The 20,193-nt window shown below is 35.4% G+C and overlaps 1 protein-coding gene across 1 annotated transcript in view; it reads left to right on the forward strand.

Moving 5' to 3' along the window:
• Fstl5 (follistatin like 5) overlaps positions 1–20,193 on the forward strand; it is a 279,651-nt gene that overhangs the window by 143,221 nt on the left and 116,237 nt on the right. Inside the window, exons 7-8 of the mRNA XM_048364572.1 lie at positions 13,368–13,534; positions 15,858–15,978. Of these exons, the coding sequence (XP_048220529.1) occupies positions 13,368–13,534; positions 15,858–15,978 (288 nt within the window). The remainder of the gene's footprint in view (positions 1–13,367; positions 13,535–15,857; positions 15,979–20,193) is intronic.

A 20,193-nucleotide genomic window follows, 5' to 3' on the forward strand; every position in this document is an offset into this window, starting at 1 on the left:
GAAAACTTAAGTAATCTTTATCAATTCTTCCTTTAAAAAATCTACTCATCAAAGTGATTAGAGCCTATCTACTTAGAGTTCTATTTGGTAAGTTTAAATGTTTTTAAAATGTTCTACTCTGTAGTCGAATTCTCTTTGGCTACAATTCTATTTCATGAAATCAGTACTGCAAGTTCTCAACGAAGACAAAACTTCAAAACAGATGTCACATACTGAGTCCTAAGACCTCTGTTTTAGAGATGGAGGTCTTTATCCTGTGGCCCCAGAAGTACAGCAAGTACCAAAAGAGGGAGCACTGGAGGTAGTTAGAAGGTTTGGGGAAGAGAAGAAGGGAAACCCTTCATCTCTATGTGCGTCCCTCTGTTAAAACATGCATGACAGAACAAGCCCTAACTGGAAAGGCTTCGTTTTACCTCCTGAACATTTATGCTCTCCATACTTAGTGATAAACTGTTTAGTTGTAGATCTTAGCAATTAGCCTGGTCTGCCTCTTGAATATATGATAGCCAAATAACTCAATCAAAGAAGACTTTCAGGAGGCTCTTGGCACGTCAGAATCCCATTGCAAGGAGCAGTGCCCTTGTGCTCCAGCCCACCCTCTTCAGTAAGCAGATCTAGCTAGTGCTGAGTATGTCTGTAATGGATTCTTCTAAGAAGAGTTGGAAATATAAAAAGGGAAATAAATCCTACTCACTTTGATCCTCTCTGCATTCCCACAGAGAGATGGATAGAACAGAGAAGTGAATCTAATGGGTGACAAGAATGTCTAAAATGTTTATCTTGCTTTTATTTTTATTCTGTGAATTCCCTACAATGAAGCATGTACCAAAGCTTTCCAACTCCTTTGTTCCTCATTTTTATTCTTTTCCACTATTGCTTTATTCCTCCCAATACACTTTATTACAAGGTAAGTTCTATAGAATCGAATTTAAGCTTATTACTATATAGATACATAGATAGATAAGTAGATTATGGGTAGATAGATATTGATAGAGCTTATTACTGATATGCATATATATATATATACATAGACACACACATTTAAAATGTTCTCTTAATAGTAAGAAAATTGTATAGAGTTATTTTCCACAAACCCTTCAATTTCCTTCAATTATAACAAACCGGAAAAAAACCACTCTTGTTAATAATTTTATATGGAATATAGTGTTTGATAATATCTTAAAATAGGCATAATTATATGCAAAGCTGATTATAAAACTTAATTTTTTTTAGTTTTTTTCTTGGCACTTTGTAATGTACATTAAAATATAAATTCTATATAATTTAGAAATATTTTCCAAACTCTTCATTTAAAACACACAAAAAATAAACAAAAATTTTAAATGAACACAAGTTTTAAAAATAATCATTTAAAATATCAGTAAATGTCATTTGTTCAACTTAATTGTATTTTACAAAATATATAATACTCAAGATTAATATTTGATGCTGTTAATATTTGCATATTTATTTCTTACAATAAATGAATATAAAATTTTAAGGTAGATTTTATCTGTATATGAATTTCACCCATTTTCATCTACTTATCCAAAAAATAACATCATTTGCTGTTTTGTTCAAATAATTTGGAGTTTTATTATTTAAAGATTATTAAAAGTTTACATATTTTCTTTTGCATCATTTAAAATATGTATTCAATTTTTCTAGTTAGTAGTGTTAACATTGTTCAAATGAGAAAAATACAGTGATTCCTCAGAAGATTTTTACAAACTTACAAAGCATAAATATAAAAATACTGAATTAACATTGAAGCCTAAGTATTGTGCCTTGTAAAAAAAATATAGCACAGTTTACAATATTTAGTTCACTGAACCCCCTAGATTAAAATAATCCATAAGAAGCTGGAGATATAAATAAGCATAATATCGAAGTGATCATTTACATGACTCCAATTTTATTTCATGTACTTTGAATCTAGATCATTATTTTTAGTAACAAGTGAGTAGAATAGCTTTTCCCACTAAATTAGCTATATGATTGTTCATCTGTCTTCTTGATATGTACTGTATTTATGAAAGATTTCCAAAGACCTATATTTTCAAGGCAGCAATGTCATTCAAAATTATTGCTAGAAGAGCCTATGAGAAATCTATGTCATAATTATAACCTTATACACATGCAGCAATCTGTTCCGGGCACCACAGTGTATGTAAAGTTATCTTTTCAGTTCTAGGCACTTCCAGCATTACTAGGGGAAGCAAATGATGTAGGTCCTTTTATTCATTTTCTGTAACTTCCTTCTCTTTTAAGCTTCAGTGAGAAAGATAGGGTTAATAAAAAATTGGTGATTTTTTTTTTCTAAAAGGAATATGATCTCTATGAAAGGAAATTGCACCAGACAAATGAAACCAGTTTGAAAGACTTTTTGTCTGGGCTCTTCCAATAGGGGTCAATGTTGTACTCACATAAAGGCTTGTTATATTATTGCCACTAAAGTTAACAAGTGAAGAAAATCTGGGTCATTAGGGGTGGGGTGAGATTGCTCAGCGTGATTAATCCTTGGTCTTTGCTAATTGGTGATTATTGAAGTTGAACTTTGCTCCTGTAATGGACACAAAATATAGGCATTATTTTCCATGATCATTACTAAATTCAATAGGCTTTCTCAGGGCTCTTTGAGAAAGATATCCCTGGGCTATAAAATTGCTGAAAGCGAGGCAGGTAGCTACTGCAGAATCCTCTTGACTAGAGTATGTTAGGTTAGGGGATGAATTCCAACCACTGTCAAACCACAAACCAACACAAAGATGTCACTGACCAAGACAGATGGTACTCCTAATCTAACTGATGGAATTATAATCTCTTTGTACAACTACTAATGTTTTAAAAAGGCATTCAAAAGGTTGGGCAAAAGTATATGTTTCAAAGGGGCACAGAAAGCTTTGATCATTGCAAGTGTGCTAAAATAAACACTTTTTGAGGTAACAGGCATTTTGGATTCTCTAAAAAGTGGTGGAAGAAAGTTGACAAAGAATATTTTATTTTCTATTTTCTTGCTTTTTATGATGGGGTGGAGAGGGAGAGTATGGGGTTTGAAATCAGGACCTACCTCTTGCAAATCAGTTGTTCAACCACTTGATCCATGCCCTGCCATGTTTTCCTTTAGATTATCTTTCACATAGGGTATGCTATTTCTTCCTGAGCAAAGCTCAAACTGGGATTCTTACCAGTTTCTCCAAAGTATCCAGAATCACATACATGGACAACATAGATCCTCTGATCTCTTGTGAAGAGTCATTATGAGAAGCTGAGTGCTTTCTTTTTTTTTTTTTTTTTTTTTTTTTTGGCCAGTCCTGGGCCTTGGACTCAGGGCCTGAGCACTGTCCCTGGCTTCTTCCCGCTCAAGGCTAGCACTCTGCCACTTGAGCCACAGCGCCGCTTCTGGCCATTTTCTGTATATGTGGTGCTGGGGAATCGAACCTAGGGCCTCGTGTATCCGAGGCAGGCACTCTTGCCACTAGGCTATAACCCCAGCCCGAGTGCTTTCTTTTAAAAAGCATTTCTATTATGTATTTTGGTTATGGACACTATAGTGGATTAAAGTGTGGCCCATTAAAATGTATATAGTCTCATAGAGAATCAAGCAGCTCCTAGATTAGTACTATGCATACTTTATAAGGAAGACATTACTTTTCTACCCAATAAAATGTAGTAGAAGCTAGAAGCTGGTGGCTCAAGCCAGTAATCCTAGCTACTGAGGCAGCTGAGATCTGAGGTCAAGGTTTGAAGCCAGCCCAGGGAGAAAGTTCCTGACACTCTTATCTCCAAATAACCACCAAAAAACTGGAAGTGCTACTGTGACACAAAGTGGTAGAGGTCTAAACCTTGAGCAAAACAGCTCAGGGACAGTGCTCAGGCCCTGAGTTCAAAGTCCACAACTAACAACAACAACAACAACAACAGAATGTAGCAAAGAGCCTTTTATCTGATCACTCAAATTGAGCCTGAGAGTCTGAGTTCAAATTCTGGAAGCAGTTAAGTAAGTAGGAAGAATGTAATAGGTTGTATTTACATAACTTTAGAAGTCAAAATGAATTAACAGAATGAATTAACAGCCAAAGTAATTTTTCACTAAATAAGTAGCTTGCTACAAGAGACCAGAATGTAAAGTTTCTATAGCAACTATCTGAGAATATATGTAGAGCTGAACACAGTCTTAGACAACAAAAAATTCAGTAATGATTGGGTGTGGCTATGATTGAATACCACTCTGTTTTCTGTGACAGGTGCAAGACAGGTTTTGTTGATAAACCCATTTTCCCAAACTACAGACCTTGGGTATATTTGCTTATGAAAAAGAATCTATTCTTCTGTCATCTGCATGAGTTAATATGTATCATGCCTGCATACTGTGATAAGTGCAGAGTAACAATAAAGAAGCTAAGAACTATGAATTTGTCAATAAACTTGAAAGTGACAAGGAAAAGAAAGCCTCTTTAGACAGAAATGTCTTTAGAGTTGAAAAGGGCAATTCATTAGCTGATTAGACTTTGACTGCCTTGAGAAAAACTGACTCCCCTTTAGTAATTTCCATTCATCAATCTTGTGAAGTGTTTGACCTGTGTGTTTGTTAGAAGGGAGATTCCCAGGCATACAGCTAAAGATGGTGACTAAATCTGCGGCTTTGCTTTGTTCAAACAGGAATTGGAATTCCAAAGTAAACAAAGGTATTCCGTGCCTTTGATTAGCTAAGTCAATCTTCAATAGCCTAATTAATTCTGGATGGATTGTTACATTTATTTCTGAATTTGCATAGCTGAGGCTCAGTCTAGGGACCTTGTGTAGAGTTGCCAGAAATGAACAGCCAATTCTCAGTTCCTCCTCCTGATATCCATTCCCCATAAAATGCAGAGAGACATTAGCTCTGTAAAACTTCCCAGTAAATACAAAACAAAAAGAAACCAACTATTCATCATTAGGCAAATATCAATATTTTGGTGGAATTCTTTCCTTCATTTTATCTTTATTTTATTGTAAGGATGATTTTGATAAGAAATATACTCATTACCTTCCTTATGTAACTGTAATCCCTCTGTATATCACTTTGACAATAAAAAAGCAACATTGTTACACCCTCCCTCATTTCCTCCCACTATACTTTCTCCTATCTTCCCTCCCCCTCAAGTTGTAAAGTTCATTTCCATCATAGTGTCTTGTGAGTATCTCTGTTGCATTGGTTCACTCTTTGTCCTTTGTCTCACCATCTTGTTATTCCCCTTCCCTTCCCCAAATCATATAAATATATATATACAAGACACAGTATATCCCCCCAAAAAATAGTGACAATAAGGAATAAACCAAAAAGGAAAATGAAAGAATAGAGAAATTGCTATAAACAGTACACACAAAACAAACAAATACCCTCTTGTTTCCACATCTTGGCGTTCCTTTCAATTAGCATCATTTTATGTGGTTATGTACATAGCTAGTGAGCCATTGTGATGCTCTGCTAGGACTATCCTAGACATACACAAATAAGGGAAACGTATGCTCCTTGTTTCTTTTTTAAATATTACTAATGAGTACATTTCTTATTGAACAATGTTACCTCTGTTTCTTTGGGTCTGGCTTACTTCGCTTAATATGATTTTTTTCCAAGTCTTTCCATTTCCTTACAAAGAGGGCCATATCATTCTTTCTGATGGAAGCGTAGAATTCCCTTGTGTATATGTACCACATTTTCTTGATCCACTCATCTACTGAGGGACATTTGGGTTGGTTCCATGTCTTAGCTATTGTAGATAATGCTGCATTGGATGTAGTTCTGCTGGTAGCTTTAGTGTGGCCTTCTTTGTGATCCTTTGGGTCAATGCCCAGAAGTGGGATTGCTGGGCCATAGGGGAGCTCCATGTTTAGTCTTTTGAGGAACCTTCATTCTGCTTTTTTAAGTGGAAGAGTATATCTGATCATGTTAATGGTTTGTGTGTGTGTGTGTGTGTGTGTGTGTGAGAGAGAGAGAGAGAGAGAGAGAGAGAGAGAGAGAGAGAGAGAGAGAAGGTTTGTGCTGATACATAGGAACTTTAACTCGGGATTCAAGTTCCCACTCAACTCATTTGCTCATAGCTGGGATTATACCATTTGAGTTACAACTCCAATTCAGAATTCTTGCTGGTTCCCTGAAGAGATAGTGTCTTGGACTTTTCAGGCCTCTGTCAAATGATTTTCTATTAATGTTGACCTATCTACCTATATTAATATCAAGATATCTAAGCATAACCTGAAGGACAATTAATTTTTTTATTACATTAGAATCAAGGCTTCCGCAGTCTAATCATGAAGTTAGACTCTTGGCACTTATTACCTTTCAAAATGAAATCAGTAAGGAACATGCTTGTTGTGTGGTTTTAGTAAATATTTATCATATCATAATTGAATCTTCATATCAGTCTTTTCATATTTTCTCCTTTAGTTGTTTTCTTTTTATCAAGACTGATGTTGGAATCCATGGTCTTGGTCTTGCTAGACAAGCACTGTATCACCAGAGGCAAGTCTTTTTGCTCTAGCTTGTTTCTAGATATAATCTAACAGTTAGGCCCAGGCAAACATCAAACTGCAGTCCTGCTGATGCTACATCCTCCTTAGTTGGGATTGCACTTGTGAGCTAATCCTTTGGGCTTCCATGTCAATTTGAAGAGTTTGGAAACATAACTGTTTTAAACTTGGGGATGATTTATAGACTTGAAAACTTACTGAACGTCTCTTTCTAGAAATCATAGTAAGGAGGAGATCAGTGTGGTATTCTTTATTTTTATTTTCTTTTGCCAATATTGAGATTTGAATTCAAGGATTTCACTGGACTTTCCCCCCCCCCCCCCCACTGGTACACTGGTGCTGTACCAATTGAACCACACCTCCACTTTTGGCTTTTTCCTAATTAATTGTAAATAAGTCTCATGAACTTATATACCCAGACTAACCTCAAACTGTAAGCCTTAAATCTCAGCCTCCCGAATAGCGAAGATTACAGAAGTGAGCCATTGGTGCCAGCTCAAGAGTAGTTTATCAAATCCAAATGTTGATTATATGGTTGTATTCTTCATGTCATTTAATCTTCACTGTCTATAGAATTTGTATTTTTTTAAACTTTATTCTTAGAGCACTTTTAAAGTAATTTAAAACTTTATAGTTTTCCCATAGGGTCTCAATATTAACGTGTGTGTGCGCACGCGTACACATATGTGTGTGTATTTCTTCACAGCAGACTTTCTCTTTTTACACTATAAAAATTGCATTAGTTTTCAAATTGTTGCTACACATTTTACAAGTCATGAAAAACATGCATATTGACCATTTGGCTACAATTTGAATATTTCACAGAGTTGTTTTCCTCCCTTAAAATGTCTCTGTAATCCTTGTTATCTATCCTTTACCCTTTCTCAATGATTTCTAAATGTATTGATTTCTTCTGTTTACTTTGGATTTCACTTGTTCTTGTCCTAATTTTATGCAAAGATTAGCGATACTTTGAATTTGTCTCTCATGTATTTTATTTTTAGTGTAATTTATTTAAATTAATTAATTTATTTTATCTACAAATTATTCAAGAGACAGGATCTTATCACTTCTGGGGTCCTTCTACTTTTCCATTTGCTGTCCTTAATCACAGAATGTTCCTGTTGTCACAAAATGTATATTGAAGTTCTACTTATAACTTCCTCTTGCAATAGAGTCACTAATAAAATAAAATAAAATTGGAATCAGTATCTACATTATAGTAGTGAAGATTAAACAAATGAAATGCTTAGAACAGGTCTGACTAGTATAGTAGTTCCTACTCAGTAAATGCTTACAATTATTTTCTTTTACCAATATCCTCCCATGTCACTTGTAAAGAGCTTTTGAAGTTAATGCACTGTGAAATTCCAGTACCTTATTGTTTCAGTCTATATAATGTCAATATTAAAATAATTAAGCTGTCCTCACCTTGAGCTTTTCTATGTTCTAAAGTTAATATTAATTTGAGTACTTTTACGACTGAATTTTCTCTGTGCAATACAACTTTTGTTAGGTCAGCTTTTTTTTTTTTTTTGGAGGGGGCGGGGCAGTCCTGGGCCTTGAACTCAGGGCCTGAGCACTGGCCCTGGCTTCTATTTTTGCTCAAGGCTAGTTCTCTGCCACTTGGGCCACAGCACCACTTCTGGCCATTTTCTATATATGTAGTGCTGAGGAATTGAACCCAGGACTTCATGTATACAAGGCGAGCACTCTTGCCACTTAAGCCATATTCCCAGCTCTAGGTCAGCTTTTACATGGAAACTATTGTGAATTAAAAACAAATTATTTTCTAAGGTGCTTGTGTTATGTATATCACTGAATGAATAGACTCATCCTTTACTTATTTAGAATTCAGTTGTATATGATCCAATGAAAAAAGCCAATTAACTGAAGATGAACAGAAAATATAAATAGTAATTACACTGTATTTTAAAGTCTACTGAAAGGATGATCATTACAAGTTAAAATGGGATTTACTATTGTTGATATATAAAATTACTTGAGGAAATATCAAAACATAGTCCTGTCTATATTGTATTGTACTTACTACAGAGCTACAAAGACAATAAAAAATGAAATTACAATCATTATTCATAACTTCCAGTCTTATCAGTGCTATAGAATTACCTTTCTGTTAGCTGCTAACCACTTCCAGTTATACTTATCATTATAAGTCCTTCATAAAACTTTCAGAACCTTTGACAGAAATAATTCCATTATCAATTGTATCTTTAGAATCTTCCTGGCCATAACTCCTTTTCTTAAGTTAAATTTGTGATTCATTTATCCTGGTCCTGATCACTAGCCCTTTTCTGTCTTCCTTCCTTGTCCAGTTTTTTAAAGGTATCTTGACACGTTCACTACTTCTGCTATTTATTACACTTGCATATTCTGAATACTTGATGTCTTAAATCTTTACTCTTGGAAAACATATTGCCAAACGGACCTTTGTATATTGGTCTGCCCAAGCAGATTTACCTAGAGAAGAATTCATTTACTAATGCAGACAGTTTGTTTATGAATTTGCAATTTTATGTCAGATATTTAGAAACTTACATTTTTCCCTATGCTTCTCAACACTTCACTTTTTTATTATGTCAGTCTGAAAGGTTTTAATTAAAATTTTTATCTTTCTGGTTTTATACATTTTCACTCTTCCACTTTTTTGAGTATTACTAACACATGGATAGCCCAATTCATGAAACATTTGTTACATTTTTTTGTTGATAGTTCCATTGAGTTTCAAATTTTTTTTTCATCTGCAAGGGATCTTCATTTGTTCTACATAGGAGATATTTATTCTATTTAGGAGCTTTTATTCTATGTAGGAGGTTATTCTATGTAGGTGGTTAATTTTGTTGTTGGTAAAGGTTTTCCTGTTTTGGTGACTTGTGTTTTTGGAAATTTTTTGCTTTTCTTTCCTTCTTGTACCTGTGAACTATGCTGTAAGATTTTTTTTCTTTTATGCTTGCAGTACACTCAGAACTGTCCCTAAGATACATTTCCTAGAGAGGTTCTATCTTCCTTTATTCCTCATTGCCTTTCTGTTTCACTCTTTTCCTTCCTTTTCCCCCTCTCTTTTTTCTCCCTCCCTTGTTCTCCCCTCTCCTGAAATGTTGTCTCCTTTTCTTTCTTTCATTATTCTTGAAAAGATATTTGTACTTTCATTTTATATGTATAAAATTAAATTCTAAAGTTAAATTAATTTTGTGTCATCTCTTCAAAGAAATCATCCCACTCCTTGTTTCTGTTTTTGTTAATGAAAATGTTAATGGAAGGTTAGCTGTTTAGCTCTCCTTAATATGTAGATAATCTGTGCTTCTGATGTGTGTAATTTTAAGAATGTATCATCCAGTTTTCATCAACTTCTATTAAGTATATTGGTATGGACTTATCTAGAGATGTTAAAGTTTAAGAGTTTATTTATTTCATAAGATATCTTTTAAATTTATGAAAAAGTCAGCTACTATTTCTTTCGAATATTTTGAATACCCTATATTCTTTGTTTACCCTTACTGTCAATCAACTTAATCTTAATTTCCCTTTGGTAAGATTCAATTTTTTTTCATTGCCTTATCTGTGTCTAATCTGATTTAAACATTAACTACATCTAGTCAATAAATAATTCATGGTTTTTCTCTGAACTCACTCTATGTAATTCAAAACCGTCTTACCATGTATTTAATAGCTTTAATCTATTATTTGCATTTAATTCATGATTGCTTATGTATTTGTTTCTTCTTCACTTAATTTTCTAGACCATTTTTACCAAATGAAAGTAGTTCCTGCATTCCTCTTTTAACTTCTTGTCCATTTACTTTAACAATGCAATTTATAATAAAAGTAAACACTAAATTAAAGATAAAAATTTAATCTATGAACTTAGTCTTTCTACTATAGCAATGCATAACTTGGCCTACCTAAATTAAACATCCACACTTATTTCAGTTACTGTTTTAAAATTTATTGTTTTGTATTAGCTGATAATAGTTCTAGCGTGTGTGGGGGGGAGGGATATTACTGTTATCATTCTACACATATTGACACTGTATCCCAGTCAATCTCACTCCATTTATAACTCTCCTTTTAATTATCCCCTTCCCAAAACAATTTCAAAAAATCTCATAGCTTTTTCATAGTTACACATTTAGGTTGCTATTACCTCTTTCTGACCAAAGATTTATCATCATTGTTTCAGTTAATTTAAGAGATTGTTACTGATCTATGATACTTGTCTAATTATGAGAATAATTTATTGCATCTAATATTCCTATCTTTTTCATAATTTATTCCACCTTATTAAATTATGATCTAAATTCAGTTCTCAGTGTCTTACTGGAGTTAACATGGAAAAATTTGGACCTACTGCAGATTAAATTTCTTCTATGTTTCTTTTTTATAATAGAAATTATCAGCATGATCATGGTAATATGACTATGTTAGTCTGTAAATAAATGAAATATTCAATATAAGCTGTACATAAGAGCTTAAACTATGGAGATATTTAAACTAATGTAGCCCTGGTCAAGATAAGTTTAGTTCTTATTATTAAGTGTATTAAATGAGCTAGAGGGCAGTGGTTCATACCTATAAACCTAGCTACTCATGAGGCTGGGATCTAAGGATCCAGGTTCAAAGCCATTCTTGGCAGAAAAATTCATGAAACACTTATCACCAATTAACAACTGAAAAACAGAAGGGGAGGTATGGCTCAAGTGGTAGAGAGTTAGCCCTGAGCTTAAAAGCTCAAGGATAGTCCCCAGGCCCTGAATTTAAACCCCACGACCAGCGTGGACGTGCACACACGCGCCCGCGCGCGCGCGCGCGCGCACACACACACACACACACACACACACACACACACACACACAGAGTCAGATTTGGTAAAGTCATCCTCTTTAAAACAAACATGATTTATAAATATTCATAATACTGTACTTTTTCTATACTACTAAAACATGCAATATTTTTATCCAAGTTCTTATTACTATTTACTTTGTTGTTATTCATATAAAAGCTCTAAAGTTATTAGTCATGATCTTAATTTTACTAAACTTGTACTTATCTATTGAGCTATAGGAAATTTCCAATTTTTAAAAATTTTATTTATACTAAATTCCTACTATCTTCTTTTTCTTTCTTTTTTATTTTTATTTTTTGGCAGTCCTGGGCTTTGGACTCAGGGCCTGAGCACTGTCCCTGGCTTCTTTTTTACTCAAGGCTAGTTCTCTGCCAACTTGAGCCACAGCGCCCCTTCTGGCCACTTTCTATATATGTGGTGCTGAGGAATCGAACCTAGGGCTTCATGTATACGAGCAGAGCACTCTTGCCACTAGTCCATATTCCCAGCCCCCCTACTATCTTCTTAAGTAGTAAAGATAACAAAATATTGCAAAAGCGTTCACATATATTTTACATGACTGAATTTTGTAAAGTAAGAGGAAGAGGAAAAACCTGTCATAGAAATACATTAATAATCTTCACACCGTGAGATCAGAGTCAATGTCAGAACTCTGCAATATTCCCTAGAGTAGGTGGGAAGGCTTTCAAAAAGTGGCAGTGTTTTTATGTCACTGAATTAGTGAAGTGTTTCAAAGAATTCAGGGGTGTCTCTAACAATACTCTGTGCATTTTTACCCTTGTGAAGGTACTAGCTGACTTCCTTGTTTTGTATTTCTGTTATTTTGAGACTGTCTCGTTATGTAGCCCAATCAGGCATTAAACTCATCATACTTACTCAGTCTCTGTTTGTAGATGTGCGCCACCACATCTGACCCAGATGACTCTTGAAATCACGTTTTCTATAATTTTGTTAAAATTACATCTTAGCAAAATCATTAAAATATCATTAGAGTGAAAATGTGAGGGAGAACATTACAATGATGGCTGCTTTTTGGTCCAAGTTGTTATCTGTATATAAGATGTGTGGGGTGGAATGCTCTAAAGAGAAATATGCCATCACAAAGCAAAATTTTCATACAGAATTAAGCTTCAGTGTTTTTCTTTTAAACTTCTGTTTTTATGCTCATAACTCAAAGCACCATGACACATACACACACACATAGGGAAAACTGCAGACATTATCCCAATTATTTCCCATGGTTATTGACAATTACTTGCTTGTTCATAATCACAGTTGGTGAGGATTGGCTGAAAACAAAAGGAGAGCCAGATCCAAATCTCAAATAACCTGTTCATGACTCAGCATTATTATTGACAGGTGAATGCATACATACATACATACATACATACATACATACATATGTTAGTTTAAAATATATTAATTACAGCATTAAATAGCATACCCTATAAGAAATGGACATAATTGCTATTAGGTTAGGGAAGTTCAGTGTACTTACTTCTCCACTCTCTCAATTTCCAAATCAAACCGTACTTCTTTAGAATCAATTTACATTTTCCAGCATAAGGATGCATTTCCTCCTTTCACCTTTACTAGTGTTTTCTGAACCGGCCAGCAATGATCCCACCTCACCAATAGCACAAATCTCTCAGTGAACAAACAACATCATTTTATCGCAGTGTCAACGACAAGCTACACATCTGTTTGGCTTTTAAATAAATTATCTATCTTTGGCAGGGGGGCAGTCTGCCAGGCTTATTATAAGTCTAATTCTGATAACATTTCATTTTTGATAGTTCTTTGCCTCCAGAGAATGCTTGTCAATCAATAAAATTGAAATATTATTCAAATGTTTTATTGCAATGTTTTATCACAATCTTTTCTCTCTTATTCAAATTAAAAGCCCAAATTACTAGAATTCAGGAGCTTTATACTAATTAACATTGCAAAACCATCTGCTCATCCATTTATCACCACTTGGTCTTTGCAGAAGTGATCCAACTGGCCCTTCCTGAAGATCAGAGAGTGTGCATTACTGCCACTACTGTGGGAGAAAGTGCTGTCCTTAGCTGTGCTATTCATGGAGCCTTGAGACCTCCCATCATCTGGAAGAGGAACAATATTATTCTAAATAATTTAGATTTGGAAGACATCAATGTGAGTACATAAAAAAGAGATGCTTTATAGTGTATATATAATGCATATGACATACTGCAGCGTTTGTGAAGTCTGGTTTTGGCAAACTTAATGAATATTGGATATAGAGTAGAAGTGAATTATTGGCACATTGTATATCTGTCTTGCTGGCTGGGAAGTTAATTTTTTTGTCAAATTTGTTACCCCCCCCCCCCCATTTTTCTCCTACTTTCCCTCCTCCCAACCACCCTCCCAAGTTGTACAGTTAATTTCTAACATATTTCCTTGTGAGTATTGCTGTTGCAGTTGTTTCACCCTTTGTCCTTTGTCTCACCATTTTGATGTTCCATAATTCAAATAAAGGTATATACAATTCTCAGGGTACCAAAATCAAATACATTTACAACAAGGGATCAACCATAGAAAAGACAAATGAAAGAAAAAATAAATAATTCACATAGTACATTAGAAATAACAATGAAAAACCTCTCATTCTATACCTTGGAGTTCATTTTGCTTAACATTAACTTATATGATTATATGTAAATACTTTTACACTAATATATCTGCATGTAGCAATTATTCATACACATGTGAATTCAAGTAGTTCTTTATAACGCTGTTAACATTCACAATGTTGTAAGAATAAATTATTAAAATTCCATTAGAAATGTGATAGTAAGCATGTGTATGTTAGAATTCATATAGGCTAATATGAAATTAAAGTATTTATATGTATTGGATATTTTACTTCTTGTTCTGAGAAGACACTCTTTAGTTCATTAACCCACTACCCCACTGGGTTGTTGGCTTTTGAGGATTTATTACTTTCAATTAATTACTCAGTTTTAATTATCTTAGAGTTCTCTATGCATTCTGGATATTACACCATTGTCTGGCAAAACTCTTCTCCCATTCTGTAGGCTGTCTCTGAGCTTATTGGTTACATCCTTTGCTGTGAAAAAACTTCTTATTAATTTATTTGTTGTCAGAATGATGTACAAAGGGGTTATAGGTTCATTCATAAGGCAGTGAGTACATTTCTTATCATACTTGTTACCTCCTCCCTCATTTTGTCCTTCTGCCCCCCTCCCACTTCCCTCCCCCCCTCCATGAGTTGTACAGTTGGATCACGGCATATAGTTTTGTAAGTATTGCTGTTGCATTGGCTCATCTTTTAGCCTTTGTCTATCCATTTTGATTTTCCCCTTCCCTTCCCTAGTTCCAGTACACACACACACACACACACACACACACACACACACACACACACACACCCCTAATAGCAGATGCTGGAGAGAAAAATTTAGGGGGAAAAAAACCCCAGAAGTGGGGCTCGGGAGTAAATGGTGGAACACTTGCCTTAAGCACAAAGAGGCTCAGAGGGAGCGTCCAGGCCCTGAGTTCAAGCCTCAGGACTGTGAAAAAAAAAAAAAAAGGAAAGAAAGAATATTGACTGACAGTTTTCCCCAGTTATCATTGCCTTTATGAAAGACTTGATTTCTGGTTTCCTCTACCAGGCCAGAGATGTCTTTTGCATTTCACAGTGAGGTTCTTGTAGTATTTTCCCCAGATGGTAGCATATTTGTTTCATAAATTTAAAATAGTTATAGTCATTTTATTCTAGTATGCTGTTCATTTCTTAGACTGAAAACTTGCACCCAAGCTAGTGGGTAAGCAGTGGTAAAATAAAATAGACAAGTATGTAAAAACTAAGTTATTTTATAAGGACATAAAATACTATAGAAAATATGGATTTAGGAATAAGACTTTTTTTTTCTCTCTCCCTTCCTTCCTTCCTTCCTTCCTTCCTTCCTTCCTTCCTTCCTTCCTTCCTTTCTTTCTTTCTTTCTTTCTTTCTTTCTTTCTTTCTCTTTCTCTTTTTCTTTCTTTCTTTGTCAGTGGTAGGGATTAGAACCAAGTCTCATGCTTTTAGGTATGTCTCTATCACTTTAGCCACTCCTCCGTCCATTTTGTTATTAATCAGTTTTCTGGAAGAGTGGTTTTGCCTGCACTAGACTCAGACCACGAGCCTCCATCTCTATTGTAGCTGGCTTTTATAAACATAGGATCTCACTAAATTTTTCTCTAAGTAGTTTGCCATTACAGTCTTCTTAATCTCTGCCTCCATACATTGGGGATTACAAATGCAAGCTATACTTGGCCTTGAGGTAATATTTTTTTAATATAATGTACCTTAAGAAAATGGTAAATTGAGGTCCTCCATATGTCAAATAATTATTTTGATACAATTGTAATCTATGTTTTAGATATAGTTTTCTAAAAGTAAAAATAATTAAATGCAATTATCTTGCTTTACTGAATTTTGTTATGTTTTGTACAGGACTTTGGAGATGATGGGTCCTTGTATATTACAAAAGTTACCACTACTCACATGGGCAATTACACTTGCTATGCTGATGGGTATGAGCACATCTACCAGACTCACATCTTCCAAGTGAATGGTAAGGCATGTGATGATATTATCAGTGTTGCTTCATTTGATAAACAGAAAACATCACAACTGACAGGTCAGGGGAGTCTTAGGGGGGTTATTTTTATTGTGTTTATTTTGGCGCGCCTCTCATTTTTTCACTTTTGGATTTAATATTAATGTAACAGTTTTTAAATTTTAAAAGCACCCAGTTGTATTAACATTAAAGTTACTAATAATTTTTATTGTAAAATATTACAGCGTGTCTCAATTTTCTTCAGAAAACTGAAGAACAGAAAATTTAAGTTACCTCTTTTGGTTTGACATATAAAAAAATAAGCAAAGACAAATTTTAGAAACTCAAAATTCTTACACTTGAAAAATTTAGTCAGATCATGCCCACTGATTTGAATATTGTTTCTGGAAATTCTCATTCACATATAGCAAATTTCATTCTAATAATGGTGATATCAGATACAATGGTCTCATTAGAGACTAAGGATGCTGACAGAGTTACCAATGTCATTTCTGCAATCAGAGCTTCGTTTGGTCAAATTTCAGGTATTTACTCTAATTGATGTATAATTTATTAATCAATACTGATGCATTTCCATAATTAAGCTTGTTTCTCTACTCATCTTTAAAAAATACGCAGAAGCCTACCTGGAAGAGCAGTAAGAGGATCAGTGTGACTGGCAAGCATGAGCTGGTTCTGAGTTCACAGATATAGTGAGGAATCACATCCCGCGGAGCTCTGTGGACCTAGGCAGATATATGGATTTCCATTGTCATTATAATGGAAAGCTGTAAGCAAAATTCAATAAATGATTACTTGGGGGGATGAGTGGGGTTGGAAGAGATGGGTAAGAATTTTGAAAGAGTAACAGTGATTTAGAAGCATTATACTCATAAATTGACATGCTGAATTAAAATCTTTTTGTACAACTAATTAAATATAATAATAAAATATTAAAATGATGTGATGTGATAAATAAACACAAAAGTTTTCCTAAAGGTGAATCCCCATCTTAATTAAACAGAGACAAATAGTTCTGAGACTCTTTTTTTTTTTTTTTTTGGCCAGTCCTGGGCCTTGGACTCAGGGCCTGAGCACTGTCCCTGGCTTCTTCCCGCTCAAGGCTAGCACTCTGCCACTTGAGCCACAGCGCCACTTCTGGCTGTTTTCCGTGTACATGGTGCTGGGGAATTGAACCGAGGTCTTCATGTATGGGAGGCAAGCTCTCTTGCCATTAGGCCATATCCCCAGCCCCAGACAAATAGTTCTGAGATGAGGATGTCTGGTATAGTGACAAGAGGAAATTTTCTACATCGTGGAGATGCTTCTTAGTAGAATGCAGCGTTGCTTTTAGTGACTTGGTCGGAGGAGAAAAAATTAAAGAAATCATTATTTTGCAGAACCAGGATGCTTGGTGAACAAAATTTTGGGTCCTTGTGCTTTCTGTCCTTCTTTGCAATTGACTGAACTGTCATCGAGAAAAAGTTTTATGCAGATTTAAGGTACATTTTTGTATGACAGGGGAACCAATAAGAGAGAGATGGAAGTAAGTTAAGCAGGCTTACAAAGAAGTCATTACAGTGATGGCCCATATGTGAAATAATTAATGGTTCAAGTTAGCGATGGGAAGAGAAAAAAATAGTATCTAAGATTTACATGTTGGTCAAATGTCACTAGTATGAGGTGCTTAATGAAGGCATGCAATCTTTCCAATTAATGTGTTTTCTCAAGCATCTGTCAATTTGTATTTGAATAAGAAATACTTTTAAGCTGTAATCCTAGCTACTCAAGAGGAGAGTCCTAAAGATTGTTGTTAGAAGCTGTCTCTACCAGAACATCCATGAAACTTCATTTCCAATTAACTGACAAAAAGCTGGGCTCGGGGCTGGGGATATGGCCTAGTGGCAAGAGAGCTTGCCTTGTATACATGAGGCCCTGGGTTCGATTCCCCAGCACCACATATACAGAAAACGGCCAGAAGGGGCGCTGTGGCTCAGGTGGCAGAGTGCTAGCCTTGAGCAAAAAGAAGCCAGGGACAGTGCTCAGGCCCTGAGTCCGAGGCCCAGGACTGGCCAAAAAAAAAAAAAAAAAAGCTGGGCTAGATGTGTAGCATCAGTGGAAGAGCTGGTGTCAAGTGAGCAAGCAAATGTGAGGTCCTGAGTTCAACCCACGGTATCATTTATTTTTCTTCTTCTGTGACAATACAGGAGATTGAACTCAGGGCCTCATGCACTCATATGCCTTTGATATTTGCAGATGGCACTCTACCACCTAAGCCACACCTCCACTCTAGCTTTTGGCTAATTAATTGGAGATATTTTTTTGCCAATCTTTCTACCAAGACTGAATGCAAACCTTGGTCTCAAATCTCTGCTTCATGAGTAGCTAGTGTTACAGGGGTCAGCTACCAGTGCCTAACTCTAGTATCAGTTTTTTAATTAGGTCAGTGAATACCCTACCAAGACTGCCTATGTGTTCAAGCAGTCAAACTGTACTTTTTAATTCAATTGTCCAGTTCTGGCCCTAGCCTAAAGAGAAATAAGGTATACAACAACATTGATCCATCAAGTTCAGCTACCATAGATCAAATACTTGTTCTACTCATCTGTAACTAAAAAGAAGATGATAAGAACAGCTCATACCACAGAGACACAAAATGCTGGGAGATGATGGAAGACCAGGTTTGATTTCCTTACACAAAGAAGAAGTCCTGATAATGTGGTCCAGGATGGATAAATCTGTGTCACAAATTTCCCCTAGGCCTCTTGTCACTGGCATGCTTTGCTTTGAAATGACTATGGAAATTCTGCATACATTTTTCAGTAAGGCAAAATGAAGAGAGAGAGAGAGAGAGAGAGAGAGAGAGAGAGAGAGAGAGAGAGAGAGAGAGAGAGAGAGAGAGAGAGGAGAGAGAGAGAGAGGAGAGAGAGAGGAAAGGGTCCTGAACATATGAAGGAGCATTTCAAACAGATCTTTAGTGAAAGCACCAACAATTATTTTGGTTAACTCTTCCTAAACAGAAAATTGTTGCAAAATGTGCCTGTGGTCTCTGTGCATTGCCAAGCACAACCCTAAAACAATTTAATCAATCAAAAGGAAGAGAGAAGTGAGTATTGTGTGGGCCATTGTTGTCATGAAAGTTTCTGGTATGATGAGGCATTTTTGCAAAACAATAATAGATCAATGACTATAATGATATTACTAACGATGGTAGAATTACTTAGAAATGGCAACCTTTATTAGTTTTCTATATTATGTCAACTTTTAGTATTGCCTTTCATTTGGCATCATAACTTTATGTTTGAATGAGTATAATAAATTAGATTGCTCCGCTGTTTCAAGTCTGTGAGCAAAGAATACCTGAGATTGAAGAGAAACTCAAAAAATGAGATTAATATGAGACAGAATGAAAACAACCTAGCATCTCTATGGAGCCTCCAAATCTTTAAAACTGTTTTAACTCTTTCCATTTGCTATACTCTTACACCACCACCACCACACCCCGCCCCCCCCCCCCCCCCCCGCCAACAAAAGTTAAAGAGAACGTCTGCCAGTGGCTTATGAATGTAATCCTAACTACTTAGGAGGCAATGAGATCTGAGGATCGTGGATGGAGTCCAGCCTGGGCAGGAATTTGTGTGAGACTCTCATCTCCAATAAGCCACAAAAAAGACAGAAGTGGAGCTGTGGCTCAAGTGGTAGAGCACTAGCCTTGAGCACAAAGACTCAGGGACAGCACCCAGGCCCTGAGTTCAAGCCTCATTGAAATGTAAAAGATTTCACTTGACACTTGGTCTCTGACTACTTGAAATGAAAGAAACAATTTGTTAGATGACAATCTCAGAAAATATTTCAAGAGGGTAGAATTTGTGAGTGTTTTTTTTTTAATGCAGAATCTATCGTTTATGGTGTTTTCTTTCTAGCAATGTAAAATTAGATTCCAGAAATAAGAGAGTGCCTCTTCATCCTTGTTTGAAGAAGCAGTATGTATAAATCAAAGGATTTCATTCTATCAGTGGAATTCATTCCTTCTTCTTACACAAAGTAGATTGTATTTAGATCTGATATTTATGATACAGAATATTGGAAAAGTTTTAAAGTCATTCAGTGCAGATGCTTTCCTCTGGGCAGAAAGCTTGTGCATATTCACAGTAGACCCATATGAATTCTCTCATTCAAAGACATTTAAGTGTCCTGAGTAATCGGAGTAGATTCCTTTCTCTATTCCTG

This window comes from Perognathus longimembris, chromosome 16, assembly GCF_023159225.1.
Source record: "Perognathus longimembris pacificus isolate PPM17 chromosome 16, ASM2315922v1, whole genome shotgun sequence".
Taxonomy (NCBI): Eukaryota; Metazoa; Chordata; class Mammalia; order Rodentia; family Heteromyidae; genus Perognathus; species Perognathus longimembris.